General features: G+C 43.7%; 1 protein-coding gene across 7 annotated transcripts in view; it reads right to left on the bottom strand.

Annotated features, from left to right (window-relative positions):
* EZH2 (enhancer of zeste 2 polycomb repressive complex 2 subunit) overlaps positions 1 to 16240 on the bottom strand; it is an 84625-nt gene that overhangs the window by 67458 nt on the left and 927 nt on the right. For 3 of the 7 annotated variants that reach the window (XM_037889974.2, XM_043540503.1, XM_037889975.1), the window contains one exon: positions 14983 to 15048. The exons of 3 other annotated variants lie outside the window; for them this stretch is intronic. In XM_037889974.2, the coding sequence (XP_037745902.1) occupies positions 14983 to 15020 (38 nt within the window). In that variant the 5' untranslated portion in view covers positions 15021 to 15048. Of the gene's footprint in view, positions 1 to 14982; positions 15049 to 15797; positions 15871 to 16240 lie in introns of those variants that run through there. One more of the 7 variants, XM_043540502.1, reaches the window with a different exon arrangement.

Here is a 16240-nt window from a genome sequence, read left to right as displayed (position 1 = left end):
TTGTAGTATGCCCACTGGGCCCCTTGGGCCTTCTCCAGGTGTTCGCGCACAAAGGGGCAACGTGGGCTATCCGGTCTTTCTTTGCAACACATGTTCAACGATATTTCTCCCGGGGTTCGGCTGTTCCTCTCAGCCCTCTTTGGCCATGTAAAATATGCCCCTGGGGTGGCGACCATATAACAGCTTGAATGGGGAGAATCCAGTGGAAGCTTGGGGAACCTCCCGTACAGCAAACAGCAAGTAAGGCAGCAGGGCGTCCCAGTCTTTCCCGTTGCGACTAACCACTTTCCGCAGCATGTTCTTCAATGTTCTATTGAAGCGTTTGACAAGACCATGAGTCTGGGGATGATAGACTGAAGTCCTGAGGGTCCATATATGGAGCACTATACATAGGTCCTTCATTAACTTAGACACAAAGGGGGTCCCTTGGACCATCAGGATCTCTTTAGGTATCCCTACTTTGGAAAAAATACAGACTAATTCTTTGGCTATGGTCTTGGACATGGTGTTCCGTAGGGGTACGGCCTCGGGATATCGGGTGGCATAATCTAGTACTATCAGAATGTACTAATGACCCCGGGCTGACTTCTCCAGTGGCCCTACTAGGTCCATAGCTATTCGCTCAAATGGGATTTGAGTAATTGGTAGAGGTACCAAAGGGGCCCTCAGGTGCGGTCAAGGCCCATGTATCTGACATTCTGGACAGGAGATACAAAATCGCCAGACCGCCGCATAAATGCCGGGACAAAAAAAACCTCTGCAGAATCTGATCAAGGGTCTTATCTACCCCTAGATGGCCCCCAAACAGATGGCTGTGGGCCAGATCCATCACGCCCCTCTGATGCTTCTGTGGGACCAAGAGCTGTTCTATGACTTGCTCTTGGACCCAGACTACTCTGTATAGCAGATCACCCTTAATGACATAATATGACCCTGGGCCCTTAACTCTCCCCTCCATGGGGACCACATTTACCTCGACTCCTTATTTACGACTATTGCTGTACATTGGATCATTGGCCTAATTCTGACCAAAATTCCCGAGTGAGGTCCCCATTTGTCGAAACTCAGGGGGATCTAGGTCTGTCTCCCCCTCGGGGAAAACCCCCGGGGAGCTAGGTCCGGTGATTGGGTCATTGATCGCCTGCCCCGCCCCGCTGTCCGTTGAGCCACCTCTTTCCCCTACAAGCGTAGATTTCTGTTACTGGGTCAAGATCCTAGTTCCCCTCCTTTTATCCACCCTCTGTTCCCTCCGAGTCTTCTGGGGTTTTCCCGGCGGAAAGAACAAATCCTGGCCAAATTCATGAAAGGCTGTTGCGGGAGTGCGGGGGGAGGTGTTTATCTATCTGGGCCACCCCCTGGGGCCCAGGTTCATTATTTTCTTCCACCTTCTCCCCAGGGAGTAGGCTCCGGTTGCTCTTCCGCATTCTTCCTCCCCTCCATAGTCCAGCCTGGCGCTAGAGCAAACCAGGGCCTCGGAGCTGAGACTTGTCTCCGATTCTGGTGCCTTCCTTCCCCGGTGGTCCGAGAAAGTTCTTGGGCTGCTAGGTGTCTCTCTATAAGGGCAACTAGTTCATCATGAGAGGAGAGATCATTTTGGCGAACCCACCCTCGTATGCCCGGCGGCAATCCCCTCATGTACCTGTCCAACATGAGGATTTCCACTATCTTCTCCAGCCCATGGGTCTCGGGGCGGAGCCACTTCCAGGCGAGGTGGATTAAATCAAATAGCTGGGACCTCGGCAGTTTGCTGTCCTGGTATTTCCACTTGTGGAAGTGCTGGGCCCCTATGGCTGGCATCACACCTGACCTTACCAGGATTTCCGCCTTCAGCTGGGGGTAATCCACAGCTGTCTCTGTGGTCATGTCGAAATAGGCCTTCTGGGGCTCCCCACACAGAAATTGAGCCAGGATATCTGCCCACTGGTCTTGGGGCCAGGCCTCCCGCAGTGCCGCCCTCTCGAAGGCAAGGAGATATGTCTCTATATCGTCGTCCGTAGTCATCTTCTGTAAATAGTTGCTTGCCTGCAGCGGCCGGGCCCTCTGGGGCCCGTGCGTCAGCATGGTCAGGGCTTTTAACTGCTTCACTACTTCATTCAGGGTGGCTCAATCTTGGGCCTCCTGGTTCATCAGTAATTAGTTCGTCTCCTGTTGAACGCATACTGACTCTTGCTGGGCAGCCATCTGTACCCTGGTAGCTTCTTGTTGGGACGCAGTGGCCTGTATCAATGCCTTCACTATGTCTTTTTTTGGGGAGGGGGAGGGGGGGTGATTTACCCTGCCGCATTTACCCTGCCCACTCACTCACCGCATCCCACTGCTGACACCACGTGTGGCAAAATACCTCGTTCGCCTTAGCAGGCTCAGTCCTTTTTAGCCTTAGAGACTCAGGTTTGGGGCAAGGCAAATCCTTATAGGTGGCACAGGGTCCTGCTACTCCTCTCCTCAGTCAGTCCCTTGTGCTTGTTTTCCCTCCCTGCTGGGAAGGTTTGGTGTCTTGCTGCAAACAGCCTACTGGCAGCTTCCCTGTTTCTCTCACTCCCTCACTGCCCCCCTCCTTTCATGCAGGGGAGGGTTTAAAAAGGTCTCAAGATGTTGGAGTCAGCTGAACCTAATTGGTTCCCTAGCAACCCCTTTTCCAGCTGAACCTTATTGCCCCCTGGTTCTCTCTCCTCAGTAGACAGGGAGGGGCATTTTAACCCCCTGGGACTAATTACTACTCCCCCCCTCCTTCTGTAGCTGTTTGTTCTGGGTTTACCACAGTATGCAGAAGTTTTCATGTAGAAACAAGTAAATTCAGTTGTCATCAGTCTCCCCTTCCAATGGTTTCTGTTAATCACAATGTTCGAGAAATGTAAATTTTGTCCTACTCTAACACTACTAGTAATGTGCACCAGCCAAATATATCAAAAGTACAACTGGTTGACATTTAACTGGAGGAAATTACCACACAGAACAAACTAGAAAAAATAATTTTAAACTGCACCATAGAACCTAGGGGATATAACAACTTTAAGCATTCAATCTCCTGAAAGCAATTTTGAAATTCAGGCTTACAATCAAATGTAAGATTTGTGTATGGTACCAAAAAGCATGCACAGAGCTTTAAACAAATAACAGACAAGGTCTCAATCCCAAGGATAATGCAATCTTTCATAAAAATAGTCCCCCATGAAGTCAAGACTACTCACGTGACTAAGAATTTCTCATGTAAAGTTTCCTAGATCATGCCCTCCCCCCTCTTAGATAAGACATATGGAATGGAATGCTTATACAAATTAAGAGTGAGATTGCTTGTCTCTGAAAGTACAATTTTGTTTCTTTAAATTATATCGAATATTTTTGACAGTGGAATTGAAGATTATGAAAAGATGTACATTTTGAAGAGGGAAACTGCATGGTATATAGAAATTGTTCCAAGCACAGGAGAGACATAATGGGAGAAGGAAATAAAGGCAATAGAAGTGGAATTGATAGAGCAAGGGGCCTGGGTTGTAAATGAAGATGTAAACATATAAAGGAGAATAATCAACTCATCTGCTTCTGGTTTTACAAAAGCTTTAATGACTTATTACTGTGCAGATTTTAAAAAGTCACAATACCCTTTAAAGGGTCTGACTGCAGACAGTACCTTGTGCCACCTCAGTCACATATTTACAAAAAATAATGCATCAGATAATTTCACATGTTAAATAAGCATGATGTCTCTTAAAAAAGCCAAATAAAAAAAATGGTTAGTAACCTTCAATAACTGTTGTTCTTAGAGAATTGTTGCTTGTGTCCATTCCAATGTAGGTGTGTGCTCACCCCGAGCACTGCTGCCAGAAAGTTTTTCCGTCTGTGGTATCCCTCAGGTCGGCTCTGGTGCCCCCTAGAGTCGTGCCCTCATAGCACCGGTATACAGGGCCCTGCCAACCCACCATCCCTTCAGTTCCTTCTTGAAAGCTAAATCTGACAGAGGAGTAGGAGGGTGGGTTATGGAATAGATATGAGCAACACACCTCGAACAGCAGCAGTTAGGGAAGGTTAGTAACTCTTTTTTCTTTTTCAAGTGTTTGCTCACGTCCATTCCAATGTAGGTGACCCCCAAATAGGAGGGCGATTTGAAGTTCAACGACAAGCAGACTGCAGCACTGCTCTGCCAAATCCAGCATTGTCTCTGGCCTGCTGAGTGATAGCAAAGCGAGTTGCAAAAGTGTGGGCTGAAGATGATGCTGCCTCTCTACAGATATCCTGGATGGGAACCTGGGTCATTAACACAGCTGAAGACGCTTGTGCCCTTGTGTAATACACAAGAAGTGATCCACAAAGAAATTCTCTGGGTTGAGACTGGGAGACCTTTCATCCTGTCTGCCACCGCCACGAAAAGCTGAATAATTTTCCTAAACGATTTAGTCCTTTCTATGTAGAACGCCAGCACTTGCCTAACATCTTGTGAATGAAGCCTCTGTTCTTGCCTATTGGCATGCGGCTCTGGGTAGAAGCATGGTTATTGTGGAATTCCTCTACGTTTGGGAGGAATGCTGGGCGAGGGCGCATTTGGACCCTCCCCTTGAAGAAAATAGTGTATGGAGGTTCTGAAGTAAGGGCCCTAATCTCCGAGACCCTTCTGGCCAAGGTGATGGCCACCAGGAAGGCTACCTTCCAGGACAAGTAGAGTAGAGAGCATACTGCTAAGGGCTTGAATGGGAGACTACATCTGTTTGGTAGGAAGGTCTACTCCACCAGGGGTCTCCAACTCCAGATCATCAACCAACAGCCACTATTATTTTAATTCTTGGGGAACAGTGACCAAGTTCAAGGAATTGCTGCCACAGGAATCCAGGGCCAAGTTTTCAGCTCTGGTCAAGAAAGGTAAACCAGTTGTGAAAGCATCCCTCCAAGCGGCGTTGGACGGGGCGGATTCTGCTGCACGGACAATCGGTTCGGCTGTCGTCACGAGGAGAAGCTCATGGTTGCAGACCTCGGGCCTCCCATACGAAGTACAGCAGACCATCCAGGACCTCCCTTTTGAGGGCACTTCTCTCTTTTCAGAGCAGACAGACTCTAAGCTCCACAGCTTAAAGGGTTCAAGGGCTACCCTAAAGTCCATTTTCCTTTGTTTTTTCTTCAGCACCACTGACTGGAAGCAGTGTTGTGCGTCCCATTGAGGTATAAACCTCCTCCAGAGAACCCTGGCAGTGCCAAGAGTCCTGGGACATGGACAGAGTCTTTCCTTGATGCCAGAGAGGCCGAGCTGCACTGCCTCTCTGAGAAGCCGGTGCACTTCTCACTGAGGTAGAAATGCTCAGTCAGTGAGGCTCAACTCTGAGGGGGGACAGAGAGCCACCTCTATAAGGAGACATTTAAGTCTCTGGTCTCTGTGTTTTATGGTGCAGGAAAGTCCTCTGAGGAGAGTACTTTCGCAAACGCAAAGACAAACAGAAGTTCCAGCAACCATCACAGGCAGTAAGACGAAACTGAAGAGACAGCAGGGCCCTCTATACCGACGCTACAAGGGTGCAACTCCAAGGGGCACCAGAGCCGACCCAATGGATACCACTGAGGGAAAAAACTTTCCGGCAGCAGTACTCAAGGTAAGCACCCACGTACATTGGAATGTACATGAACAAGCACTTGAAGAAAAATTGAAATTGCAAAGTATTTCTACATTTAAATGACTTTGTCAAGTCCATATCTGACACGTCCTTATTTGGCTGCAATAAAATGGCAGTATATTCTCCCCCAGTTAGATTAATTTATACACCTAAATAAACTGCTCTAAGTATTGGTATCTCACTTTCCTAAGCAATTAATACTTCATTAGACAGATTACATAAATTTAATAAAATAAACTGAAAAATTCTTATCTACAGAATTTACAGCATGAACTGTATTAGAATAGGTTTCAGTACGGACTCCAGTCAAACTTGTAACCTTAGACGCACCACTGATTTTACCATTTAGAGAGAAAGATATAAAATGTTGTATGATATACAAGACTAGTCAGTTTACATGTGTGGGATGAACAAGGAACTTTTGTCTCATGAATGCAGATCTATAAAGTTTAATGTATTATAAGTAAAAGACCAGTAATATAGGGAGATGAGTTCCTGCTATACAAGTCTGTTATTTCCCCCTTTTGCAGTTTTCCCTTGCACAGGGAGAACTACTTAATCTGACATAAGTGCATCCATAATACTGTATGGAAGAAGCTCACTATAAAAAGTTCATATTACTTAATCACTCAGCAATTTCATGGACAGCTTGCTCTCTAAAGTAAAGATTTGGTTTTTTACGACTAGCACTTGACACACCTACCATTAGATGTCCCCAATATGCTTTCCCCAACATGCATTTTCCTAATGCTTACCAGTTAACCTTTTACATCCCTAGTACCTAGGTCTGTGACTGGCACCAGCCACTCCTTCAATACTTTACAGAAACACTTAGGGCAGTGGTTCCCAAACTGTGGGGCATGCCCCCCTATGGGGGCATGGAGAAATGTCCAAGGGGGTGCAGTGGGGCCCAGGCCAATCCCACGAGGGGGTGGAGAGGGAGCACGACCCAGTCCTGCCTGCTCCGGCCCCACCCCCGGCTCCGCTCCCAGCCTAAGGAGGCACCGACACATTCTATTACAGCTGGGGAGGGGGGGAATGGGATGAGGGGAAAAGTTTGGCGGCCCACTGACTTAGGATATGTCTACACAACAATATAAACCTAGATTTAATAGGACTCGAGTCAATTGACCTGTGTCAGGGAATCATGGGCTTGAGCGTCTACACTGCATTAAATGTTGGTTAAGGATTTTCTGACCCACGCTCGAATCTTGGGCTCTGGCATCCATACTGCAGTGTATAGACCCAAGCCAAAGTAACACTACCCCAAAGTGCCCAGCAACCTCCTCCCCTAAAGTGTCAACACTCTAGGCCTATTAATGTGTTGCACTGTGCAAAAATTCTACTGCCCACCCTGTTTCCTAACTGTGATGGTGCTATTGATGGGACTCAGGAGCCCATAAGGAATACAAGTACATAAACTGCATAATTAGCTCCTTTGGTGGTTGTCTCAGTAGAATGACTGCAGTTTCAGAAGGTTTTATATTGAACTACCATCTAACCTGAGAATTGGGCTCTCCACCTCCAGGTGGAGTTATACTGGTAAGAAAATATCTATGTGCACCTGTTCTGAGGATAATTAGAACATATGTCTCCAGGTCTGTCAAACTATTAAAATGAAACATTGAAATTCTTAAAATGGATGTTCAACTGAGGTGTTTTTGGTTGGTTGGTTATTTATTTGTCTGTTATGAAGTTTGACATAAAATGTAGGTTTTAGAAGAAAAACGCACACACCCCTCAGTTAGGCTGCTGCCTGCTGTGGAGTGGTGAAGTGCAACACCAGAGTTTGGAGTGCAGTGTGCACCAGACCCTCCCCCAGTCCATTATCCCTGCCTCCGCCGCACTCCAGGAGGCATGGATAAGGGATTCTTGGACGGCGGTGGGGAAGGTTTGGGTCTGGCTCCAGCTCCAATTCACCACCCTCATACTGCATGCTGCCACGCACCGCTGCACACACAGCCCTGGGGAGGGGAGGGGCTTGGGAGCAAGGGACAGACAGCAGCGCAGGACGAAGTGACTGCCCGACAGGGAGGGGAGGGGAAGTGGCAGAGCTTCCAGCTCAGGGATGACCCCCAACATTCTGGCAGCTGGAAGCTACATCCTCCCTGTCAGCTTTGCTTCCTGCTCTGACCAAGCTCTGCACGGCAGCAAGGAGCCAGAGTCGCCACCGCTGCAAGAGGCTGCAGGGAGTTGGGACTGGCTTCTACATGCCGCCCAGGCATCCCTGCACAAGCAAACCCAGGGAGAGCAGGGGGGCCCCAAAGAGCAGAGCAGGGACCAAGTGGCTTCCCTGAAGGGAGGAGGAGTGGCTGATGTGTTGTGGGCCATCCTCCTCCAGCTGTGCTGAACCAGGAGCTCTGCCACTCCACTTCCCTGTAGGCCAGCCGCTTAATCCCCGCTCTGCTCCTTGCACCAAAATCTTGTGCCCAAGAGGCAGCTCTCTTTGCAAAAAGCTTCTTCTGATCCATCTTCTTTGAGACCCTGCAGGCTCTCTGACAGTGTGCTTGCAGACTGGTGTTCAGACGACAATGCATTAACACTAACCTGAGCTGCTGCCCTTTGCAAAGGGAGGTGTGACTTCTGTTTGCAATAGACTGCACCACAGGTTGTCCGCATAGAGAAGACTAAGGAAATTGCCCCAAGCAAGGTGTATAAAAATAAATGATATTTTAAAAAATAAATAAATAAATGGCTTTTTTTATTTAAGTCTGATTTTGATAAAATGCTTTTGAGGAAAAAACCTATCAAAAGATAGTTTTAATTAAGACACATTAAAGCTCAAAGATATATCATGGAATAGGGATTATAAATTCTTATTCTAGAGTAGGAGACAATACATTCATGTAATGTTTAAGAAAAGAGACCCAGTTTTGGAATATTTTAATGAAGTTCCTCTACCTGTGGGTAAGACAGGCATGCGTGCAAAATGCAACAGTGCAACAAAGAAATGCAAGGCCTGGTTGCCCCCAATGAAACAACATCATGAGAAGTGTTGCTTCTCAGGAGGAAGCTGTGTTGAAGTCTATGAAAGGAATATGTCTGAACATGCAGGATCTTCAGGTTGGTAAACTTTTTTATTTTATACTTTTTTCTTAAGGACTGTCTGTCTTCCTTCTGGACTATTCTTGAATTCTCAGGTTTGAGCAAAAAATATAGTTGTTACTTTATGGTACTATAATTTTAGATGCAGTTGTGATAAAAAATAAATAGCTGAAATAGGCAGATCTTCCTTTTACAATTTCACCTTTAAAGTAGTACTGAGTGTCAGTGAATGCAATGAGTAATACTAAATGAGCAGTATGGAAATAATATTTAAATAACTGCATTGACTTATTTTGTTTAGGAGAAACCATCCTCAACAGGCAAGATTCTGAAGATATCCACCTTTAAGATCACCATCATTTTCTATAGTTTCCGAGTTATCTGCCAATGATAGTGTTTCAGTCAGATCATGTATGTCACATAGCCACAGTATATCACCTGAAGCAAAAAGAAAAAAAAATCTCCATCATCCAGAAACAACCATAGATAAGTTTGTGATAAGAACCAGCAAGATTACAAAAAGAGGAAATTGATGAAAAAGCTGCCCAGTTTGTTTATGCAACAAACTCTCCTTTCCGTATGACTGAGAACCCACACTTCATTAACATGGTTCAGTCATTAAGACCAGGATACAATCCACCCAACAGAGCAAATGTCGCAGGTAAATTGCTGGATAAAGTGTATGGAAGAGAAACTGAGCAGTGTGCAAGGTCTACAGGGTAAAATTGTTAACCCGAGTCTTGATGGGTGGAGCAATGTCCACAATGATCCTGTTGTATGTGCTTGTGTGACAATAGAAGATGGGAATGTCTTCCTTACAGAAACAACTGATACATCAGAAAATGGACACACTGCAGAATACTTATAAGAAGTAGCAGTAAAAGCTATAACAAACTGAAAAAAAATTCAAATGTCTAGTACGCAGCTTGGTCACAGACAATGCTGCAAATGTATCCAAGATGAGAAGAAATTATTTAGAAGAGAGTTCCAAGCTAATAACATATGGTTGCAGTGCTCATTTGATACACCTCCTAGCCAAAGACTTCAGTGTTCCAGAAAGAAAGGCTAATGTTGCTGAGATTGCAAAATACTTTTGTAACAACCACTTTGCAGCAGCTGCTCTCAAAAAAGTGGGAGGAACCAAGCTAACTCTCCCACAAAACATGAGATGGAACTCAGTAGTGGACTGTTTTAAGTACTGTATCAAGAACTGGCCTAATCTGATGACAGTTTGTGAACAAAATTGTGAAAAACTAGATGGCTCTGTCAAAGCCAAAGTTCCCAACACTGGGCTTAAGAGAAATGCTGAACACACGCTGAGTACCCTCAAGCCTATTCTGTAGCCTTGAACAAAATGCAGGGAAATAGCTGTTTTATTGCTGACGCTGTTGAAATCTGGAAGTAAGTGAGATCTTAAAAAGAGATATATGCAATGACACAGTTAAATTACAAGCATAAAAAAAAACAAATGGGACTAGCACTATCTCCAGTTCATTTTCTTGCAAATATTCTCAATACTCATTACCAGGGTCAAACCTTAACTGCTGAAGAAGAGGAGTTGGCTATGACACGGACATCCAGCAATCATCCTTCCATAATACCAACTATAACAAACTTCAGAGCTAAGGGTGAACCATTCATGAAATATATGTTTGCTGATGATGTTTTAAAGAAAGTCACACCAGTGAACTGGTGGAAGTCACTTAAGCACTTGGATTCAGAGTCTGCTGAAGTGAAAATCTCACTAACAGCAGTAACTTCTTCTGTTGTTGTAGAAAGAATACTTTCTTCCTTTGGACTAATTTATTCCAAATTGAGAAATCGTTCGGGACATGAAAAAGCAGGAAAGCTTGTTTTTCTTTTTCCAAATTATGAACAAACAGGAAAATGAAGGTGAAGATGACTGAGTCCGCTGCAGAAGCCAATATTTTAAGTTTCTCACGTTGACCTGGCTGACATAGTCTATTTAATTTTTGTTTAACAAAAACAAACCTGATTTTAAAAAACTTGAATGTTTAAGTTCAGAACTTCAATGCTTGTTTTGTTAAAATATTATACATTTTCTGTTGAAGAAAAAAATCCAGAATACATAATGTTGTTGTTTTAGTTAAATAAAACAATTTAAATGTCTGTCTGGTGATGTTCTCCTCCTAAAACAGGATGGCAAGAAAATCCTCCAAATATTAAAGATTAACCTGTTGAATTGGCAATAGTTCATCTCCTAATGACTTCATAAATATCTGCTTCAATTACCTTTGGTAAATAAAATAACCAATCATTCATGTTCTGATATAGCCGTAAAACTGATCTGAAAAGTTTTCAAAATAAATCACTGTTTAAAAATGTATAGTGTGTACCTTCTAAAAATGAAACCTACATCTGAGTTGTGAAGAATATGTATTAAGGTTATAACAACCAACAAGAATGCACTTTTATGTAGAAATCCATGATTAAATTGAGTCTTCCTGATTAGTGATTTAAATCAAATCCACCCTGGCCCCAAGGAACTCTGGGACACATCTGGAAGACTTCTGGGATCTGAGTCAAGCTGGTGTTGTGTGCACACAGGAAAGCAATAGGGCTTAAACCCTAGTCCAAGCTTAACACGGGCTTGAACCCTAGGTTCAATCCCTAGGTTAACAAATTGGTGTGTGGACCGAAGGGGGGTTTGGCTTGAGCCCGGGCTCAAGTCAAAGCTTAGGGCATGGCTACACTTACAGATGTAGAGCGCTTTGAGTTAAACCAGTCTTCGGAGAGTGCAGTGGGGAAAAGCACTGCAATCTGTCTGCACTGACAGCTTCAAGCGCACTGGCGTGGCCACATTAGCAGCTCTTGCAATGGCAACAGAAAGCAGTGCACTGTGGTAGCTATCCCAGCATGCAAGTGACTGCAACATGCTTTTCAAATGCGGGGAGGGGGGTGACAGGGAGTGTGCTGTATGTATGTGGGGGGTGGAGAGAGTGGGTTTTTGGGGGGCTGAGAGCATGTCAGCATGCGGTCTTGTAAATTCAGACAGCAGACCCCTCCTCCCCTCCCCCCCACCCCCGCACACAGCATTCCACAGTAATGGTTGCTTTGTCTCAGAGCAGATAAGCATGCCGGCTGTCAGAAACAGAGCTTTCAAGGGGCATATCCGCATTCCTACAGCAAGTTCAAAACAATGAGAAGAGTGGCCACTTGACTTAAGGGGATTATGGGACATTTCTGGAGGCTGATCAGAGCACAGTAATGCAACACCTCGTTCACACTGATGCCCGAGTGTTTCAGACAAGGCGCACCAAGCGTTAATCTTCTCACCAAGATGGAGTACCGTGGAGTCAGACCGCTCTATGTGCCTTGCCAGTGTGGATGGGTAGTGGGCTAGGACACCCGGGGCTGCTTTAATGAGCTCTAACTCGTAAGTGTAGCCAAGCCCTTAGGCTACATCTACACAGCAATGTAAATCACAGCTTCAGCTCCTCTTGCCTAGATCCCAACAGTTCTCTCTTTTCTAGTCTTAACTGTCCAAATTAAAGTATGCCTCAAGTGTAGCAGTTCATCTTAAACCATTCACAGGAATACATTGCCCTCATCTCAAATCTTCAGTAGCTGTCCACGAAAGCAGACATAATATCTATTTCAGAATCTAATATAAAGTTTCCCCTCTTAAAACCTGAGTCAGCAAAACACTTACACATCTACTTAAAATGAATGCATGCTTAACACATGCTAAATTGTGACCAATGTCTTCAAATTCTTCCATGAATTTGCCTTCCCCTCCATCTTTCTATTCTTGCATCCATTCAACACTTATCACATCAGGTTTTTTTCCCTCCTTGCATCTCTCTCCAAAGTTGGTAGTAAATCCTACTTCTACTGTCATGTCCCCTGCTCCTTTTCCTCTCCCCTCCCCCACCCCACTATTTGGAATTATCTCTTGGACCCTGACAACATTAGAATAACTCACGATTTTGTCCTCCTAGAACACTTGTGTGTGTGGATGCAAAGTGTTTTATAACTGTTCAAAACCCATGTACAAGGATCCCAAATACCATCTGGATTAGGCTTGCTGTCAACAAGTCTAACCACCATTAGTTTAGTGGGACGGGGAATAGAGGTTGCTGGCAAAAGCACAAATTGCTTAAACAATCCCTCCATGACTCTACCACAGCAAACTGATGGGACTTTCAAAATCTCCCAGAATTCACTACTTCTGGAAGCTATCCCAGGACCTCTGGGACAGTCACACTGCGTATGAAACTGTTTAGAACACTGGTAGCGTGGATATAGGGCAAAACTGTAACTCATCAGAATCTGAATCAGAGTGGCTACTATGGACACACTGAAACACGTGTTTAAACAGGTTCTGTCCTACTGTTTTAATTAACAATGGTTCCGTTTTCTAGTGCAGACGCTCCCCTGGTGCCTAATGAGGCCCTTCAAAAATGAGCTTACCTAAACACTCACTCTGCCCATTCCATCCTTATAAGAGCCGGTAAACAAATTTTTGCCTGGGCAGGTAAAAGTTTTGTAAAGAAAGCCTAGCAGACTCCATCTTTTCAAATCCTTCTTGCCTATTTATTGCCTCATGGTCAATCATTTTATCTATAACAGTCATAACATCTATAAATGCTACCTGTAACCTACTATTTTCTTTTATTTGCATAGATAAATGGCTGTGAGGTGTCCCATGATGCTATTTATGTATCATGCAAGCAAACCTCTATTAAAGTTATCCTCTTTACTACTACTGCAACAATTCTTATTAAAAAAAATCCACAATAATGCTTTAATTGCACCATGGGAATGCAGCAGTATCTAATAATAATAAAAAAAATTCTTTCCCTAGTTTTTAAATTTACCAACTGAAATATCAAATATTTTATATACTGTAAGCTCTCCGGAACAGGGTTTGTACAGTGCCTAGCACAATAAGGTCCTGGTCTATCACTAGGGCTCCTAGCTGCTACCATAATACAAACAATAACGTTCAAGACTTATAACTTAGCTCAGGGATCTGCAACCTTTGGCATGCAGCCCGCCAGGGTAAGCCCCCTGGCGGATTGGGCCAGTTTGTCCGCATGTTCAGTCGATCGCAGCTCCCACTGGCAGCGGTTCGCCACTCCAGGCCAATGGGGGCTGCGGGAAGCGGCGCAGGCACTTTTTGACATGTTGGAAAGTCAATATATGCCCAGCCACACTAGACAAGTACAATCAGCTTGGAAATTGTTAACTTTGAAGCCTAATTTTGTTCACTTTAACACCTGTGTTTGTCTGGCTAGATGATGACTTAAGAACATTGTTTTTTACACTGAAGGTTATCTTCACAACCAGAAAGACTAAATGCTTCAGATGTTTGCAAATTAAATCTTAGGATCTGACACCACACACTAAATATGGCAACCCTTCAAAATCAAGAGATCTACTTCCTGAGTATTTACAGTAATTTGTCTAGACTAGGATTTAAAGGTTTAACACGTTTTCAAACTCTACTGTTGCTGAAGTCTACACTGCCTTGTCTATGACAAAGAATTAGAACACAATAGTCAGAACCTTTAAATCCTAGTATATACACTGCCTAAGTGTAATGATGTAATGGGCACTATATTTCAGCCCTCTTCGCTCTGTAATGTTATCAGAGAGAACTGGTTTCTATTCTCAACATTGCTAACTAAATTCCAGCTGAAGTCTTTAGTAGTTCTAGAGAGAGGCAGAAAAGAAAACAGCTTTACCTTCAAGTTCCCAGCCTCAGTTTACAGTGCTGAGTTTAGATAGATTAAATAGATTAGATAAACTGAGCAAATTTGATTTGCAAGTCAGTGATAAAGTGGAATTCCATAAAGTCACTTTTTGGAGTATAGCTATATTGTAACATCCCTATGACAAACCCAAATCCTGCAGATTTCTATTAACCAAAACTAGGATCTTCAATATGGAGTCATTATAAGACGACAATTGTTGACACCTCATGGAAAGCTTTAAAAAAACAAGTTTAAGTGGAAACTTCCATCACTGCCCTTTAATTACTAGGGACATTTTTGTAAAAATAGGATTTATGTTTCTTAAGAATTTGTCTTATTCTTTAAAGATACAACCCTTATTTGATGCGACAATCATCTTCACAACAACTAAGCAGTAGAGGATCGTCTCTTTAGGTGAAAGGTTTAAAAAGCACACAGAGAACAGCTGAACTTTTTATTAAAATAGTCTATTTACATGCAAGATTCCACACTAAAATACTGCAAGAAAAAAACAAGTGTGCTATATTGCAGGGTTGCTCATGAGGTATCAGCAGGTCTTGAGTATTCAAATTGTAACAGACCAAATTGAAAGTACTTACAGTACAATGCATACAAGTACTCACCCTTCACAACATGCTTTCTGGTTACCACAAATAAACATTCCAGAGGCTCCCAATTTGATATGGACACTTGGGATAAACAGAAAGAGTGGCCTTTTAATTAACTCTTACAAATTACATTCAGACTCTAGAAAGCGTTACACCCTCGAAATCGATATGGAAATCCCAGTTTAGAAATTCACTAGAATTCCCACTACATATTTTTGATCCTTGTACATTTGTATAGTTCTACATCTGTATACAACTCCATTCAGTCGAGTGACACAAAAGATGTATTATCAAAATCCAAATATAAAATGAAGTCTTCCAGCGTTTTCATTTCTGAGACAGAAGGGAAGAGAGATCTCAACTCCCAACTCTAGTCATTACAAAACCTAAACTTAATTTCCCCAATACTAAATTTCTCCCTCCTGTTACTCACACCTTCTTGACAACTGTCTGTAATGGGCCACTCTCTTACCACTTCAAAAATTATTTTGTCTCCCTTGCTATCCTGCTGTTAATTGATTTACCTCCTTAGACTGATCTCACACTTGGTAAAGCAACCCCCATCCTTTCATGTATTTATACCTGCTCCTGTATCGTCACTTTATGCATCTGATGAAGTGGGTTCTAACGCATGAAAGCTTATGCCCAAATAAATTTGTTAGTCTCTAAGGTGCCACAAGGACTCCTCCTTATTTTTGCTGATACAGACTAACACGGCTACCACTCTGACACCTAGCTCCATATTGTATTGTTCCCACCCCAGAACAATGTGGATGGTATTCCAGAACTAGAAGAGAAAAGTCACAGGAACAAAACCCAAATTAACTTACATAAACACACCTACAAGCTTCTTTTCTCCTTCTCACTCCCAATAATTTCTGAATCACTGCAGGCAACTGCTAATATCAAACACTTCAAAATAATACCAGATCACGCAACAATCTTACTTTGTCATATTTACCAGTCACTCTTTTGCTCTTACAATTTTAATAAAACGGCAACTCTCTCCAACACCACCCCCTTACACCTACCAAAATGACTCAATACAAACCATGCTTTTAGTAAGAGCATGCCTCGTGTTCAACACACTTTGTTCTAGAACCACCGTCCCCTGCCTATCTGGGCTTGCGAAATGCCAGGCAATGCTGTGGAGGACAGGGACCCACTGCTGTCCTTAGAAATTCGGAAGTTCTCTCGAGCTGCCTTCGGGCAGGTTTGCCAGTAATACCACCCCACTGCCTTTGCATTTAACATCCTCCCCGCATTCGGGATT

This window comes from Chelonia mydas, chromosome 2 (assembly GCF_015237465.2).
Source record: "Chelonia mydas isolate rCheMyd1 chromosome 2, rCheMyd1.pri.v2, whole genome shotgun sequence".
Taxonomy (NCBI): domain Eukaryota; kingdom Metazoa; phylum Chordata; order Testudines; family Cheloniidae; genus Chelonia; species Chelonia mydas.
This window is presented reverse-complemented; position numbering and strand designations above follow the sequence as displayed.